The following is a 14,663-nucleotide window of genomic DNA, read 5'->3' as shown; positions in this document are numbered from 1 at the left end:
GCCATACACAATGAATTCTTGTTATCAATCACTTCAAAACTTCGAGATAAAACTCACCATTGATTGTTTGGCCAGGCAGAATGAATTCTTTGTGGATAATGCCCTTGCAATCGTAGAAACAAATCAACATTGCCTTTACTTTTGACTTCTCCAAGCAACTTTTTTTCAGATGCCCCTCTTCTGGTGGTCTCCACTCAGCACTCTGGTGCTTTGTTTCGGGCTCATACTCAAAACACCAAGTTTCGTCACCAGTAATGATCGTTTCAAGGAAGTTTGAGTTCTTACGAGAGTTTTAATGAGGTCTCTGCAGTGTTCAATTCGATAAAATTTTTGGTTGTTGGTCAACTTGTGGGGAACAAATCGCGAATTCAATTTACGAAGGTCCAAACTCGGTCAAAATGTTCTGCACAGTTGATTCTGTAATCCCCAATTCATCTTCAATCAATCTCATTGACGATTTCGGGTTTTCTTTGATGAAATCGCACACTTTTGGGATATTAACTTTGCTCAGTCCAGTTTTTGGACGTCCTGGGTTTTCATCGTCCTCAAGCATCTCATGACCACTTTGAATTTGCTTAAACTACTCGTAAACTTGAGTACAGGATAAGCATTCATCACCATATGCTTTATGAAGCATTTGATGCGTTTCAGTAAAACTTTTACCAAGTTTTTTTACCAAAAAACGGTCGGAAAATGAATTTTCCGACCATTCATCAAAACACACTGTCATTCTTGCTAATGAAACAAATGTCATAAACAGTTGACACAACACTAATGAAGGTTGCTGCTTTTGACAACAAAAATATAAAACAGGTGGTGCCACTAGTTTCTTCTATTTTCGAAAAGTTCTGTTTCTTTTTGGACAGAGGTTGTATATCTGATACAGAATCCCTGCAAGATAACGTGAAAGGACTAATTCTATGGGTGAATGTTAATAAGTGTTCATTTACTGTTCTAAATGTAAGGTTATGGATTATCAGGGTTTGACAAATAGACTTGCCCACTCACATGTGGCAAGTGGATTTTGTCAGCTGTCAAGTAGCTACAGAGTGGAAAAAAATTGAATACTTTTTATTTAATAAAAAATAACTTTCAAAACAAAATCTTTTTAACTTTAAAAAACCGCAGATGCAGCATCGTTAATAACTTTTTATGGGACTCCTGTTGACTTTCTGAAACTTATAATTTAAAAAAAATCCACTAAAAAAATGGATGAGTATTTTTACTGAGCAGGGTTTTCTATAATTTGTCGAGCTCTATGTATTATGAACAAACGACCATGCAGGCAGGTTATCATATTAATGTGAATTTGCTACAAATAGTGAAAACTATTTGGGGAGGGATTATAGTAGACAGAGTTAAAGTTTAGGACCACACTGCTAAGGCAGTAAAGTCATCACAGGGGATAACTGCATTGTTGAAGCAAACAATAACTTATAAGAAAAAAATAAGTTATTGCCCACTTTGAAAGGCTTTGATGAAACCACATCTGGACTACTTATACAGATATGGTCACTAGAAATGCAAGGGGATAGTGGAAGACAGTTGATAACTGAGGTTCAGATTCCATATGCTTCCTAGTCATACTCTTAGACAATGTACACAAATGATTATTCTTCTTGGTGAGTTGGGAATGTGTAGAATGGATTGCCATAAGATGTCTTTGGTGAATGTTCAAGGAAAGATATGATAGGCAAAAAAAAAAGTGCGAGTGAATACATATGAATATATACTTCCTCCACATACTAAGTTCTCGTACTCCCTGGAAAAGCATACATAATAATAATAATCTATAAATACCCACATCCCAAATTAAGCCATACCATGATCATTTAACCATTATTATTAACATATCTCTAAAAGTTCTTGACAGATTTCCAGTGAGATCCTAGCAATAAAGAACACAATCATTCAAGCAGTGGAAAGATTAGAGGAAGTGCTACAAAAGTTAGCAGACACTAAAGGCAACTCACAGAAATACATTTTTCTGAATCAGGAAGGGCTTAGAAATATCATAAATGATATTTCTGCAAACTATTATTTGCTATAGCTTGGATAAAAATTTTCATTATGGTAAAAGCTTACACAGAATTACTGATCGTTAATTCAATCCATTCCAATCAAAGCAATGTCAAAGAGAATTTTTTATTGTTAGCTACATAAATAGTAAAATAATCTATAGGGTGATCATGATCTATGAAATTGAACTACATAGATTCTTACTTTTCTGAAATCTGATCTGGTGAAATGGATCCATTTCTCTGCTTAAAGTCACCGCTTCCACTAAATACTTCATCAAAATGACTAGGACTGCCCTTAAAAATTGATAGAAGAACATGAATGAAAGAATGTCAAAAAATATTATAATTATAACACAAAAGAGAATAAGTAACAATTGTTATGAGAAAAAAAAATTCTATGTTCAGTTTCTATTGAACACTTTCTAGTGGCTCTGTAAATCCAGTGTTTATTATAAATATTAATTGATTGGTTAAATGGATGTTTAGATTATGTATAAGCAACTTGTATTATCAGTCATGTATGATGTCGATAAATTACCTAATTTACAAGTTATACACAATGAAACCAATTCTTGGAGGGACAAAATTTGTCCTCCATATGCAGGGATGTGCTGGTAAATGTTTAACAACCAGCTTGCTATATATGATGCGATGGATTTACTTGGCTATATGACATGACTAAATAAATTTAATGACTAGAAGTTGAGAGTTACCAAAATAGAAAAATTCTCTTTACATGTTATGCAACTGATGAAGTTTTCTAAATAAATGAAACTAGTTGTGCATTCAAATGATAAATACTATTTTTTCTATTTTATTTGGTATCTCTTGGCTTCTAGTCATTAAATTTATTTAATTGTGTGCATGTGTGTCACTTTTCGGTTTACAGCTATATTTGTTTAACAACAAGCTGACAAAATTCTTTAAAATTTAACAACTGGCTCATACAAGCTAGCTCAAGCACACCACCGATGAAATCAGTGGTATAATTTAATAATAAGGTGAGACACCTTTTGGCAACTCGTATAGGTAAATATGACTTCTCCATTACTTCCACCTTAGTATCACCACCTCTGGGTCTGGTGATACTGACACTGACAAGACCTCAATAAAGGTTGAAAGCGGTCTGGGTAGTGGCCCTTCCCTTAATACATAGCATTATACATGTCCGCAAAGAGATATGCTTTGCATTATGGGAGATACTAAGACAAGTGATGAGAGCTTAGTCCACCTTTACTATGAGTTGCCTCAGTCCTGAAGATACTTCAGGGTGCAAACTTTGTTTGCTTACACCTGGATAAAGGATTAGACTAAATTTATTATAGTCTAACCAAGTGGGAAAAAACTTCCATCTTTCTCTAAATCCAGAGTAATTTAGTAATAAGGCGGTACACCTTTTAGCAACTCGTATAGGTAAATATGACTTCTCCATTGCTTCTGCCTTAGTATCACCACTTTTTGGTCTGGCTCCCACTGACGAGACCTCAATAAAGGTCGAAACCAGTCTGGGTAGTAGCCCTTAATGCATGGTATTATACATGTCTGCAAGGAGATGTGCTTTGCATTATGGGAGATACTGAGACAAGGGGTGAATGAGAGCTTGGTCCACCTTTACCACGAGTTGCCTCAGTCCTGAAGATACTTCAGGTGCAAACTTTGTTTGCTTACACTTGGATAAAGGATTAAACTAAATTTATTATAGTCTAACTAAGTGGAAAAAACTTCCATGATCTGTGGTGTGCTGATCCATATGAGACCAACTAATCCTATTTTAATTAAAAGTGTTTAAAATGGTTCCCCCTACTATTATTAATGAAATCAAAACCAGGTCTTCTAACCAATCACAATGCTGCTACTAACTGTCACTGTTAGTGACAATTACTAGCAGCATTGTGATGTGGTGTCTCTAAATATCGTTTTATATAAATTATAAAGGACTAAAACCATTATGGTTAGGTCAAATTAGACTTTGCCCTTAATGGCTTTAATCCTCCTAAAATTATACCTTCCAGAACTATTAAGTGTGTATGTCCATTCCTGACATGAAGGACATCTCTGAAAAGAGAAAACATGCTTCTTTAAAAAGGAATCGAATACTCTTGCAATATTAACCATTATTGAAAAGACTGAACTATGTAGATATATTTGGTTTCATGCAGGCCATGCTACTTTTATAGACTGTATGATTCAGTGAACCATATGATTATTCTACACCACAGTTTGTTCAAGGTATAACTTTCTTCACAGAATCCTGCAGTGAATTTCTCTGTCAGTACAATGTGAATAAGAATGATTTTATGACTATTTCACATATGGAAAGCAATCATTCTCAATAGTTTTTTTTTTTAATCTATATATATCTATAGCCAGTAGGTCCTGTTACCATCAAAATTACTGTTATATGACTCCTGTCATGTATATTCTTTTCATTTTCAAACTTTTTCCCAGTGGTACAGACTATAAAAATAACAGTAATTCAAGGGTTGTCCTAGCAGACTTCAATGTTTCTACTACTCTTGCAGAATAATTGAAACAATTCCTACTGAAATGAAGGACTACATCAACATTTCACTCAAAATTCACTTCCACCACAATACATACTCTGGTTCTCCAACAAGTGTGCAAGGCATTCCAAAGCAAAAATTCAGCATGTCAAGAATAACACAGCAGAATCACATTCAGTCTACATTGCATCAACAAATCTAAACATAACTCTGAAGTAGTCAAGTTCAAAAACCTTCTGTATTTTCATGCTTCCACTTCTCTAGCACCCATGGATAACAAAGTAACATCAAAAACACTTTGCCATAAAGAGCTCATCATATATCTCCTCTAGTCTTCTACAAGAAAGACATCAGAAGAATCTAGAATAGGTTGGATATCAATATATCATTCTTATCTTAATCTTATCCTTTTATTGTGCTCACAATTTGTTATTTGGAATGAATTCTTTACCAATAGTGTAGAAATAACTAATTCTTATTCTTCCAAAACAAGGAGATCATCCATCAATTTACAGTCTCCTCACCCTCAATAGCTGTTCCAAAAATAATGGAGATGTTCAAATTCAATTATTAGTCCATAGAAAAACTTGTTAATTAATCCATGATGACAAAATGGATTTGTTAAGCTGGATTTCACAACACATATAGATAGCTATCTATATTTGGAAATCTCAGTTATTTTAGGTATTCTGCAAAGAGTCCTACTTTCATAAGCTACAATCATGTTGTCTGCATTTCATATTTTTGTAAGCAGATAAATAGATGGCTATTTATCCTAGATTTAGAGTATTAAATACCACAGCACAAGAGCAAAATATGATATTTATTTAGTTAGTAACATAATGCTGGATTTCAACCAACATTTTCAGAGAACAAACTTACCACAGTACAGGCACTAATAATCAAATATGTTGCATTTTTTTTTTTTTAAAATCACAACACAAGACACTAACAACAAAATAATATATTTATTTCTTAGTTGCTGATGTTTCTCTGGTTTTCTACTCACATCTTCAGAGTGCAAACAGCTTGTCACAATATGCAACAGCAACAACAATTAGTTAATAGTGGAAACAGTTTAAACTTGTAACAAACACAAAGAACTAAATTCCTAATCAGCACTTCTTCTTCTCTTCTTCAACCTTCCGGTTCTGTCCACTGCTGGACGAAGGTCTCCTCCATGATTTTCCAGATCACTAGGTTTTCTGCCTCTCCCATCCATCTCACTCCTGCAATTTGTTCCAGTTCATCTCTCCACCTTCTTCTGGGTCTTCCTCTTTGTCTTGCTCCATCCATTGGTCTCCATTCTGTTGTTTTTTCTAGTCCATCTCCCATCACTGCATCTGGCAATATGGCCGGCCCATCTCCACTTAGCCTGTTTAATGTATTTTACAATATCCATGACACCTGTTTGAGATTTTATCCAGATATTTGTCTTCCTATCTCTTAATGTTATTTTTAGCATACTTCTTTCCATGCGATATTGTGTTGTTCTCAGCTTTTTGTTTAGGGCTCCTGTTAAAGTCCATGTTTCTCCTCCATATGTTAGCACAGGAAGTATGCACTGGTCAAAAGCTTTCCTTTTTAGACTCATAGGAATATCACTTCTGAATATATCTCTCATTTTCCCATAAGCCATCAATCCAAGGTGAATTCTTCGTTCAATCTCTTTTCTTTGGCACTCCTCAAAGGATAACAATTGGCCCAAATATACATATGAAATAACTTGTTCTATTTCATGGTTTTCAACTTTGATAGTTCTATGGTTTATATATTTATTCATCATTATTTTTGTTTTTTCTCTATTTATTTTTAATCCAATTTCTCTGGAGGCTTCATTTAGCTGATTTAGCCTTTCTTCCAGATCTTCAAGATTATCTGCTATTAGGACAATATCATCTGCACATTTCAGATGATGCAGCCTTTCTCCATTTATGTTTATTCCTTTTGTTTCCCAATCAAGGCTTCTAAAGACTTCCTCTAGTGCAGCTGTAAATAATTTGGGAGATATGGTGTCGCCTTGCCGGATGCGGGAACTTTTCACTGTTTTTATATAATTTAATTACAGAAGTTGCATTATTGTAAATATATTTTAGTGTTTCAATATATGGTTTCTCAGTTCCCTGGGTTTCAAGTGCTTTTAGTGTTTGCAAATGTTTTGACTGAATCAAATGCTTTTTCATAGTCTATATAGGCCAGACATAAGGTTTATTGTATTCAATTGATTTTTCAATGAGCTGTCTTAATATGTGAATATGGTCCAAAGTATTGTAATTCTTCCTAAATCCAGCTTGCTCACAGGATTGCATTCCCTCTAGTTTAGATTTTATTCTATTATTTATAATAGAATAAATCAGCACTATCTATTGTTAAATACAGGGAGAGATTGACAAGTATTAATTCCATCTTAAAACGACTGTCTCCCAGATTTTTGGTAAACTGATACAGCCACGGTTGTTGAAGTTTGAGAAATGTTTTGAAGCAGCTACTGATTTTGAAAACAGTCTCACTTGTAATGACTTCTGTTTAGCACTTTTGTTTTCTTCCATCTAATTCTATGTGAAGGAGTGTCCAAGGCATGATCTACCAGTCTCAACTTAGCATAATGATGATGCTGAATGTATGTTCCCCCAAGGCAAATGTCAACAGATCTTCCTGTCTGTCCATAGTAAGCCAGGTCACAAGTAAAAAACACTCCATATACTCCCAGGTGTGAAAAGTCAATAATTGGCACCAGCAGAAATTTGAACTCTTCAAGCATCGTGGTACAACAGAATGACCACAACTACATCAGGAAAGTGTCATTGTAAACTTATCAATGGTTGCCTTAACAGAAAAAGCTGTCAATGTCGAGTTCACAACTTTACCATTATGATACCTACTCAAGTTCCAAAAGTATATATAAGGGTGTCCATTGAATCAGGAATACACAACCTGCCTTCAGTTATAACCACTAGCATTCATTTGGATGCAATTAACATCTTGACTAAATCCAAGCCTCCCAAAAGTAATGTTCCACAAAAAAAGAAATCTGAGCATTACGAATACAATAACATGAATGTTGTTATAACAAATAAAAAGCAGATAAAAATAAAGCTACTGTGGTAATTAATCAAACAGAATATGACAATAAAATGCAGAATCTTCTACAAGATCATGCATACTACTTAAAAAAAATAAACTGTGACCTTACTAATACAAAAAAGAATAATATTTATAAATTACTGAAAAAAGTCACTCCTTAGCCAAAAGAAACTATTAAACTCAAGCATTTTCATGTAAAGCCACCTGGAATGTATGGAGTACCAACTATTAAAAAATAAGATACACCCATATATCCAGCTGTTGATAGTATAAACAGTCCTATACAGAAACTTGCTAAACATCTGACAAAAAGCACTACTTCCCCCTTAAAGGTATTTCTTCTGCTTTGTAAAAAAATATGTTGACTTCAAAAGTATATTAAATAACCATATTCTAAACAGTTCACACATAATGATGAGCTCTGATATTTCTTCACTATTCTAATGCACCATTAACTGAGACCATTGAATTGATAAAGTTCCCTCACCCCACCTCTGGATATATTTGACGTATATTTACAGTGTATGCTGGTTATTTCACATGGTTATTTCACATGGAAAGGGAAAATACATAAACAGTTAGATTGGACAGCCACGAGTTCATCACCCACCACCTGGCAAATAATTTCTACATAGAACATTTCTACTTAGCACAGGCAAACTACTGTTTGGCTGTGCTATGTAGCCCATCTGGCCACTTCACAATGGAAAAGGAATCAAATAACTGTTTATTTCTTCCCAAATGCACTAGTCAAGTCACACACTGGCCAAATGATTCATTATCCTTCTTTAACAATAGTCCAAGGACTTGAGGCACACCACCTTGACACAGACACACCATCTTGCAGATTCTCCCCCCTCCCATATACCACTTTTCGATATTTGTCAGTCAGCCATCCTCTTATTTGTGCCAATAATTTAATCCAATATAATCCAATCCCATATTCTTCAATTTATGCAACAGTATTCCATGCTGTATTCTGACAAAAGCCTTAGCAAAATCCAAAAGTATCATGTTGCATTCATTCCCCTTCTTTAACTTAATGTTTAGTGGTAACATTATTATTGAATGCAAGTAAGTTGCTAAAACATGACCTTCCTTTAGTAAACCCGCACTATTCATTGCAAAGTAGAGATTCTCTGTCAACCCATTTCTGAATGTAAGCCCTAACCAACTTTTTCCAAAATCTTCACTACCACTCCAGAGATAATGACTGGTCGATAGCTGGATATATCGCTCTTTGTACCACTCATGTGCAATAGGATTACCATACATTCTTTTCACTGCTTTGAAATCTTCCCTGTTCTGAGACTCAAATAATATAGCCTGGTCAAGGGAATAGCCAATTCAGCTGAACACTCTTTTAGTACCCATGCTGATATCCCATTAGTTCCTATTGCAGAATTCTTATTTAGTTGGTGCAACAGCTCGAGTATTTCTTCCTCATCCATGAGTTTTCTCATATGGTGAAGAGGTAGCAGTGAGTTCAATGCTGCACATACCAGGTTGATAGCTTTTAGCAAAATGGCTGCTCATTAGTTGAACAATCACTTCTGCATCAGTCACCCACATACCATCTGCATTCAGTAGTTATTCTTTCAAATTCGTTCTTTCTTTTACTTGCAGCATAACGATATAATTCTTTTGGCTTGTCTTTAACTTGCACAGAGACAGTTTCTTTTCATACTCAGACTTAGTTTTCTGTACAACAATTATGACTCTTCTGGACTGCTGCTTAAAATTATCGTACCGATATCATCCTTATGCACATGACATTCCTTCCACGTCATCTTTTTCTTAGGAATCTCTAGCTTAATTAGATTATACATCTATTTCCCCTCCTACTCTATTTATTCTTCAAACTCTAGGAACACATTCTGATATCGCATCATTTAAGTATTTTTTAAATAGCACCAATCCAATAACTGGTACCATGGAACAGAACTCAGCATACCCCCTTAGGGTCATAATTTCCTGTTTTGTAGTTCAGCATGCAATATTCATGAACTTAGTCACTTCCCAAGTGAGTACTACATGATTACTGTCACCAACCAGAGACAGAATAGTTATGTCTTTAATTGAAAATCCCCTCTGGCACTATATTCTATTCATCAAATTAACATTCTTTGATCCCGAGTTCCTTCTGTCACATACTGCTTGAGGAAGTTGTCTCACAACTGTTCAATACATTTAGTTTCATTCTTCTCATGCAATTTCCCAGATACCCAGTCAATGCTGGAATAATTCAAGTCTCCCATTATGATTATCTTTGCACCCATCGTATTTATTTGCTGATGCATTTCTTTGTCACTAGCAACTGATTTACTAGGTCTGTAACAACACCCATGTATTTGATCTTGTTAGACTCCACCTCACACCAGATGGCTTCAAACTCACTGCCACATGAAAGACTGTTGCTATTATTGCAGTCATAGGTCTCAACTCTAACTGGATGCAAGTCATCTGATATCATTAACAGCACGTTCCCTTCTTTCCTATCCTGTCTATCTTTCCTAAAATATCATATCCCTCGATACCAGTTAGTACGTCTGCTTCTGATAGCCTGTTCTCACCAATGTCTACAATATGAGTTCCCAATATATTAACCAAATCAAACTCAACTTGTTTGTTTCTGATAATTCTAGCATTCATATATGGACATAATAAATTTCCTGCATGCCCTTTTGCATACACTTGTCTGTTGTCTGCATAACACAGTTCGACAATTTGTAGATCTCTGGTCTTATCTAGTTCCTTAATTATGCAGGCATTGTTATACATACTTGATAGTCAAAACTGGACGAACAGAGAATCGTTCTCTCTTCATAATCATTTTCATTCCCATCATTAACACAGTTACCTAACATTGTTGCTCTTACACACAGTTCTCACAATTCCTCCCATCAGAATTCAGTTTCCCTGACTCTGTGTTAGTTCTCAGACCCATTAATAATTTTTCAAGACTCCTGATGCCAAATGCATTCAAGTGTGGGCCGACCCTGTTATACAAATCCAATCTTCCCTCAAATTCACCCCACACATCCAAAAACTCTCATCCATTCCTTCTACTCAGCATATCATTTGCTCTTCTTCTTAATTCATTTTTATCATATCGAGGTGATATACCTTTCTCACTCTTCAACTCTTGCCTCTTCAATCAACCCTTTCATGTCCTCTCTCTCTTAGTGAACTTATCGCAAGTTAAGTCGTTAGTGCCCACTACAATTACAATCTCATTTACTTTTCTCAAATATAAATATATTAAATATAAAATCAACAAATGGATAGATCATCTAAATTGAATGAATAATAGTAGATTACTAAATTTATTTAGTAATCTACTATTATTCATTTTTACTAGATTACTAGATTACTATGACAAAAAGAAGATGCATATCTGAGCTCTCCAGATGTTTCTGTTTGCTCTTAACATGACGTGCGGACTTACTAGCCAGGAAATATCTTGTTTTATTTTAACTTCGGTTGTCCACTACAGAATTATATTTTTCGGTTTTTCACACAGCTTCACCACATGTTCCCTAACTGTGTCAATCAACATTTTCTTTGGAATCTGCCACTCAATTTTAAGATTTGGTTCTTGTTTACATATCCTTATACCGCCATCCCCACACATACATGTCTAATAATATTTGTATATTTGAATTTATACTTGCAAATTGAGAACAGTTTCTCAGTTGGCAAGTATAAATTTTAATGTTCTGAACAGTTTTCTTTTCAATGACATGCACATTTTTATGCTGAGCTGCCCAGCACTAGATGGTCACTCCAGTATCATTGACTAATTTGAAGACACCAATTAGTAAAACAATAATACAATAAGAAATTTTGTGTTTCCATGTAAATTTATGCACACTTTTATGACAGACATAGTCAAAGCTCCAGAAATACACCTTGACTAATAAAAAATTACTCACCCATAGTATCGGTCTAATTTATATAAATATTCTTAGAGATGATGTTTTAAAAACTGAAAAATGTTATAATCGCAAAACAAAAGTAATACATTCTTTAATTCTTACTATGTGCTTTATAACTGTATTGAATTACACTTTTCTTTAACATGTGTTTAAAATGTATGCCACTGACCTTGCCATTTTACATAAGGTCTTCTTATGTGCTCCAGCATACCAATTCCTAAATGCAAAATATCACTTATTCACTGATTTATCTGGAATAAAAAAGTGAAGGTCATATGTATCATCAATAAATCATTCAGAGCAGAGAGATTCACTGATGACACCAAATTCCCTTTTATTACATTCTGGCCAAAACTCATTCAAATAAGAAAGTACTTGCTGGTATAATGGCTACAATTTCAAGAAGTTTTAAGAAAAATGGAAACCTATCCTTATTGCTCATTCTTCTTTCAAAAAGTAACGTTTACATGGTTCCCATATCTTTTAACTCATACATCCTTTCATCAAATTTGTTGGTAATAATCCAAAATCTTCCTTCCCAAAATCTTCAAGGCCAGGTGAATGTATCAATTTTTAGCAATTTGTTTCATTTTCACCAAAATCTTATAACAAATACATTATTCCTCCATCTATTAGAATATATACATGTAGAAAGTTTTTTTCCTTAGGTGTACTATAAGTTAAAGATACCAAGAAATTTTATAAACTTGGTTTTAATCCTTTTTTTTCCCAAGTAAGCAAACAAGTAAGCAAAGTTTGCATCTGAAGTATTTTCAGGTCTGAGGCAACTCGTGGTAAAGGTGGCATAAACTCTGATCACTTGCCTAAGTATTCCATAATACAAAGCACATATCCTCACGGACATGTATAATGCTATGTATTATGGAAAGGGTCACTACCCAGACTGGTTTTGACCTTTATTGAGGTCTCATCAGTGGGAGTCAGACTCAGAGGTTCTGCATTACTTCAACTGCTAAATCTTGAATGAAGGAGAAAATTTATTATACTACATTTCATTCAGATTTAATAAGAATTAAAATTCTTGGAGAATTACTTGTATATTGGTAAAGGTGAAATTGATTGTAAAAGAACGATAAAATCCATGATTTAAAAATTTCCTTATGTAATATATTATTAAGTGCCTTTGTGAATACAACAGAGGTTGAAAATAGGTGAAAAAATGTTAGTTTAGATCAAAGTTACAGAAGAGATAAGCGGATTAAAAACATGTACGGAGGCAGTCATGAATGCAAAGTCTAAAAGGCGTGCGGGAGTTTCCCGTGGACATACAAGGACAAGCGACGGCATGACGTGCAGAAGCGTTAGGTGCCAGGTAAAAATAGCGACATAGTGGGGAGAATATCACTAGAGTGAATATATAGAGATTGGCAACGCCAACTTGGGGCTCTTTTTCCATCTTGCTCCTGTCATTCCCGGAGAAGGAAGTTCAGTGCGGTCGAGAAGGACGATGTCCTAGGCAGCTATGCAGTCAGACAGAGATCCAGTGCAAGCATAGGCCTAGGTGCAGCAGTATAATCAGCATAGACCGAGATGATATGCAGAACCACGTGGACCGATCCCGCAGACCAGCTTTGCCTACGTCGAAGGAAGTGAATCGTGAACGTATTTGCTAGCCAGTCCTTTCTGAAAGCAGTAAACTGGAGGAAGAAACAACGAGCCATAAGAATAGAGCAGATGATTGAAAGACAAAGCCAGAGTGATCCTAATGCCTCGGTAATGTAAGAACTTTTTAAATCTTTTGTATATACAGGAATGTTAGATTGTAACAAAGACAGGAACTGATAAGTTATTGGACTTTCGAAGTGTAATAGGACTTTAGCATCTGATCCACATACAGAATGTAATAGCTCTGTATATGAGGACTTGCAAAGTGTTGTGATTGAATATATAGTTTTGTTATAGTCAGATAGTTCTTCTTGTTGAGAGGCTTATACGCTGGTTATACATGATAACTAATAATTAAGGAATTGACAGCGTACAGTAGAAATATAAATTAAATAAACTTTAATATATATACTTTCCGATATTTCGGCAAACGTCACGTTGCCATCTTCTTGGGAACTTATTACAAAGACAAGTGCACACAAGTACTACATAACAGCAAATGAGAACAGAAGCTAGGAAGTTAACGTTTTCCTAAAGTCCTGATGGTGCTATATTGGTAGTTCTTGGCCTTTGGGCTGAAGTTCTTCTGATAAATGTTTCCCAAATCAACGCTCTGTCATGTGGTCACAACTTCGCCATTGCTCCTAAGAAATTACCGGCTGAGGAATTAATGATCCAAATTGAAAGCGGGATTCGTCACCTCCCAAACCACATCGCCAACGATATCAGATTGGATGTAGCCTGTGTTCTCACAAAAGCAAAGCCTCCGAAATCCAACTTATCCATTAGTGAATACAAGTCACTACAAGAATTGAAAAGAAACAAAGAAATAGTGATCACCAAAGCGGATAAGGGGAACACCACTGTGGTACTCAATCTTAATGACTACACAGGTAAGCTCAAGGCTTTACTATTAGATCGATCCACTTACCTCCCTATTGAATATAATCCCACCAACTCTCAAATTAGAAAATTCCATAGGCTCCTTAAGAAGGTCACTTCTTGGCCTGTGGAGATTACCAACAGACTGAAACCCTATAACTCTAGACCCCCCCCGCATATATGGGCTCCCAAAAATACATAAAGATAATGTGCCATCACGTCCCATAGTGGATGGCATTGATTCCCCCACTTACAAACTAGCCAAGCATTTGGTCAAAGCGCTCTCACACTATACTGGCAACACACCATCACACATAAAAAACTCAGCCCACTTCAAAGCCAGTATAGAAAACCTCACACTCCAACATAATGACATAATGCTCAGTTTTGACGTCTCCTCCTTATTCACAAATGTCCCCCTCAAAGAAACCTTAGAGCTAATCCAAGCTAAATTTCCTCTCGTTATCTCAGCCCTATTTCAGTTTACAATGAACTCAGGCTATTTCATTTGGCAGGAAAAATTCTACAAACAAATAGAGGGGATAGCCATGGGTACACCACTTTCCCCACCCTTGGCTAACTTCTTTATGGAGACTTTTTGAAGAGAA

The 14,663-nt window shown here is 35.3% G+C and overlaps 1 protein-coding gene across 2 annotated transcripts in view; it reads right to left on the bottom strand.

Annotated features, from left to right (window-relative positions):
• Nucleotides 1–14,663, bottom strand: part of LOC150107797 (huntingtin-interacting protein 1-like) — a 632,881-nt gene that overhangs the window by 449,572 nt on the left and 168,646 nt on the right. For both annotated transcript variants that reach the window (XM_090392055.1, XM_090392056.1), the window contains one exon: nt 2,224–2,315. In XM_090392055.1, coding sequence (XP_090248181.1) covers nt 2,224–2,315 — 92 coding nt within the window. The remainder of the gene's footprint in view (nt 1–2,223; nt 2,316–14,663) is intronic.

Source organism: Typopeltis vanoorti, chromosome 4, assembly GCF_054136105.1.
Source record: "Typopeltis vanoorti isolate ZY-2024b chromosome 4, IOZ_Tvanoo_1.0, whole genome shotgun sequence".
In the NCBI taxonomy this organism is placed as follows: domain Eukaryota; kingdom Metazoa; phylum Arthropoda; class Arachnida; order Uropygi; family Thelyphonidae; genus Typopeltis; species Typopeltis vanoorti.
The sequence above is the reverse complement of the archived record's forward strand: the minus strand, read 5'-3'. Positions and strand labels throughout refer to the sequence as shown.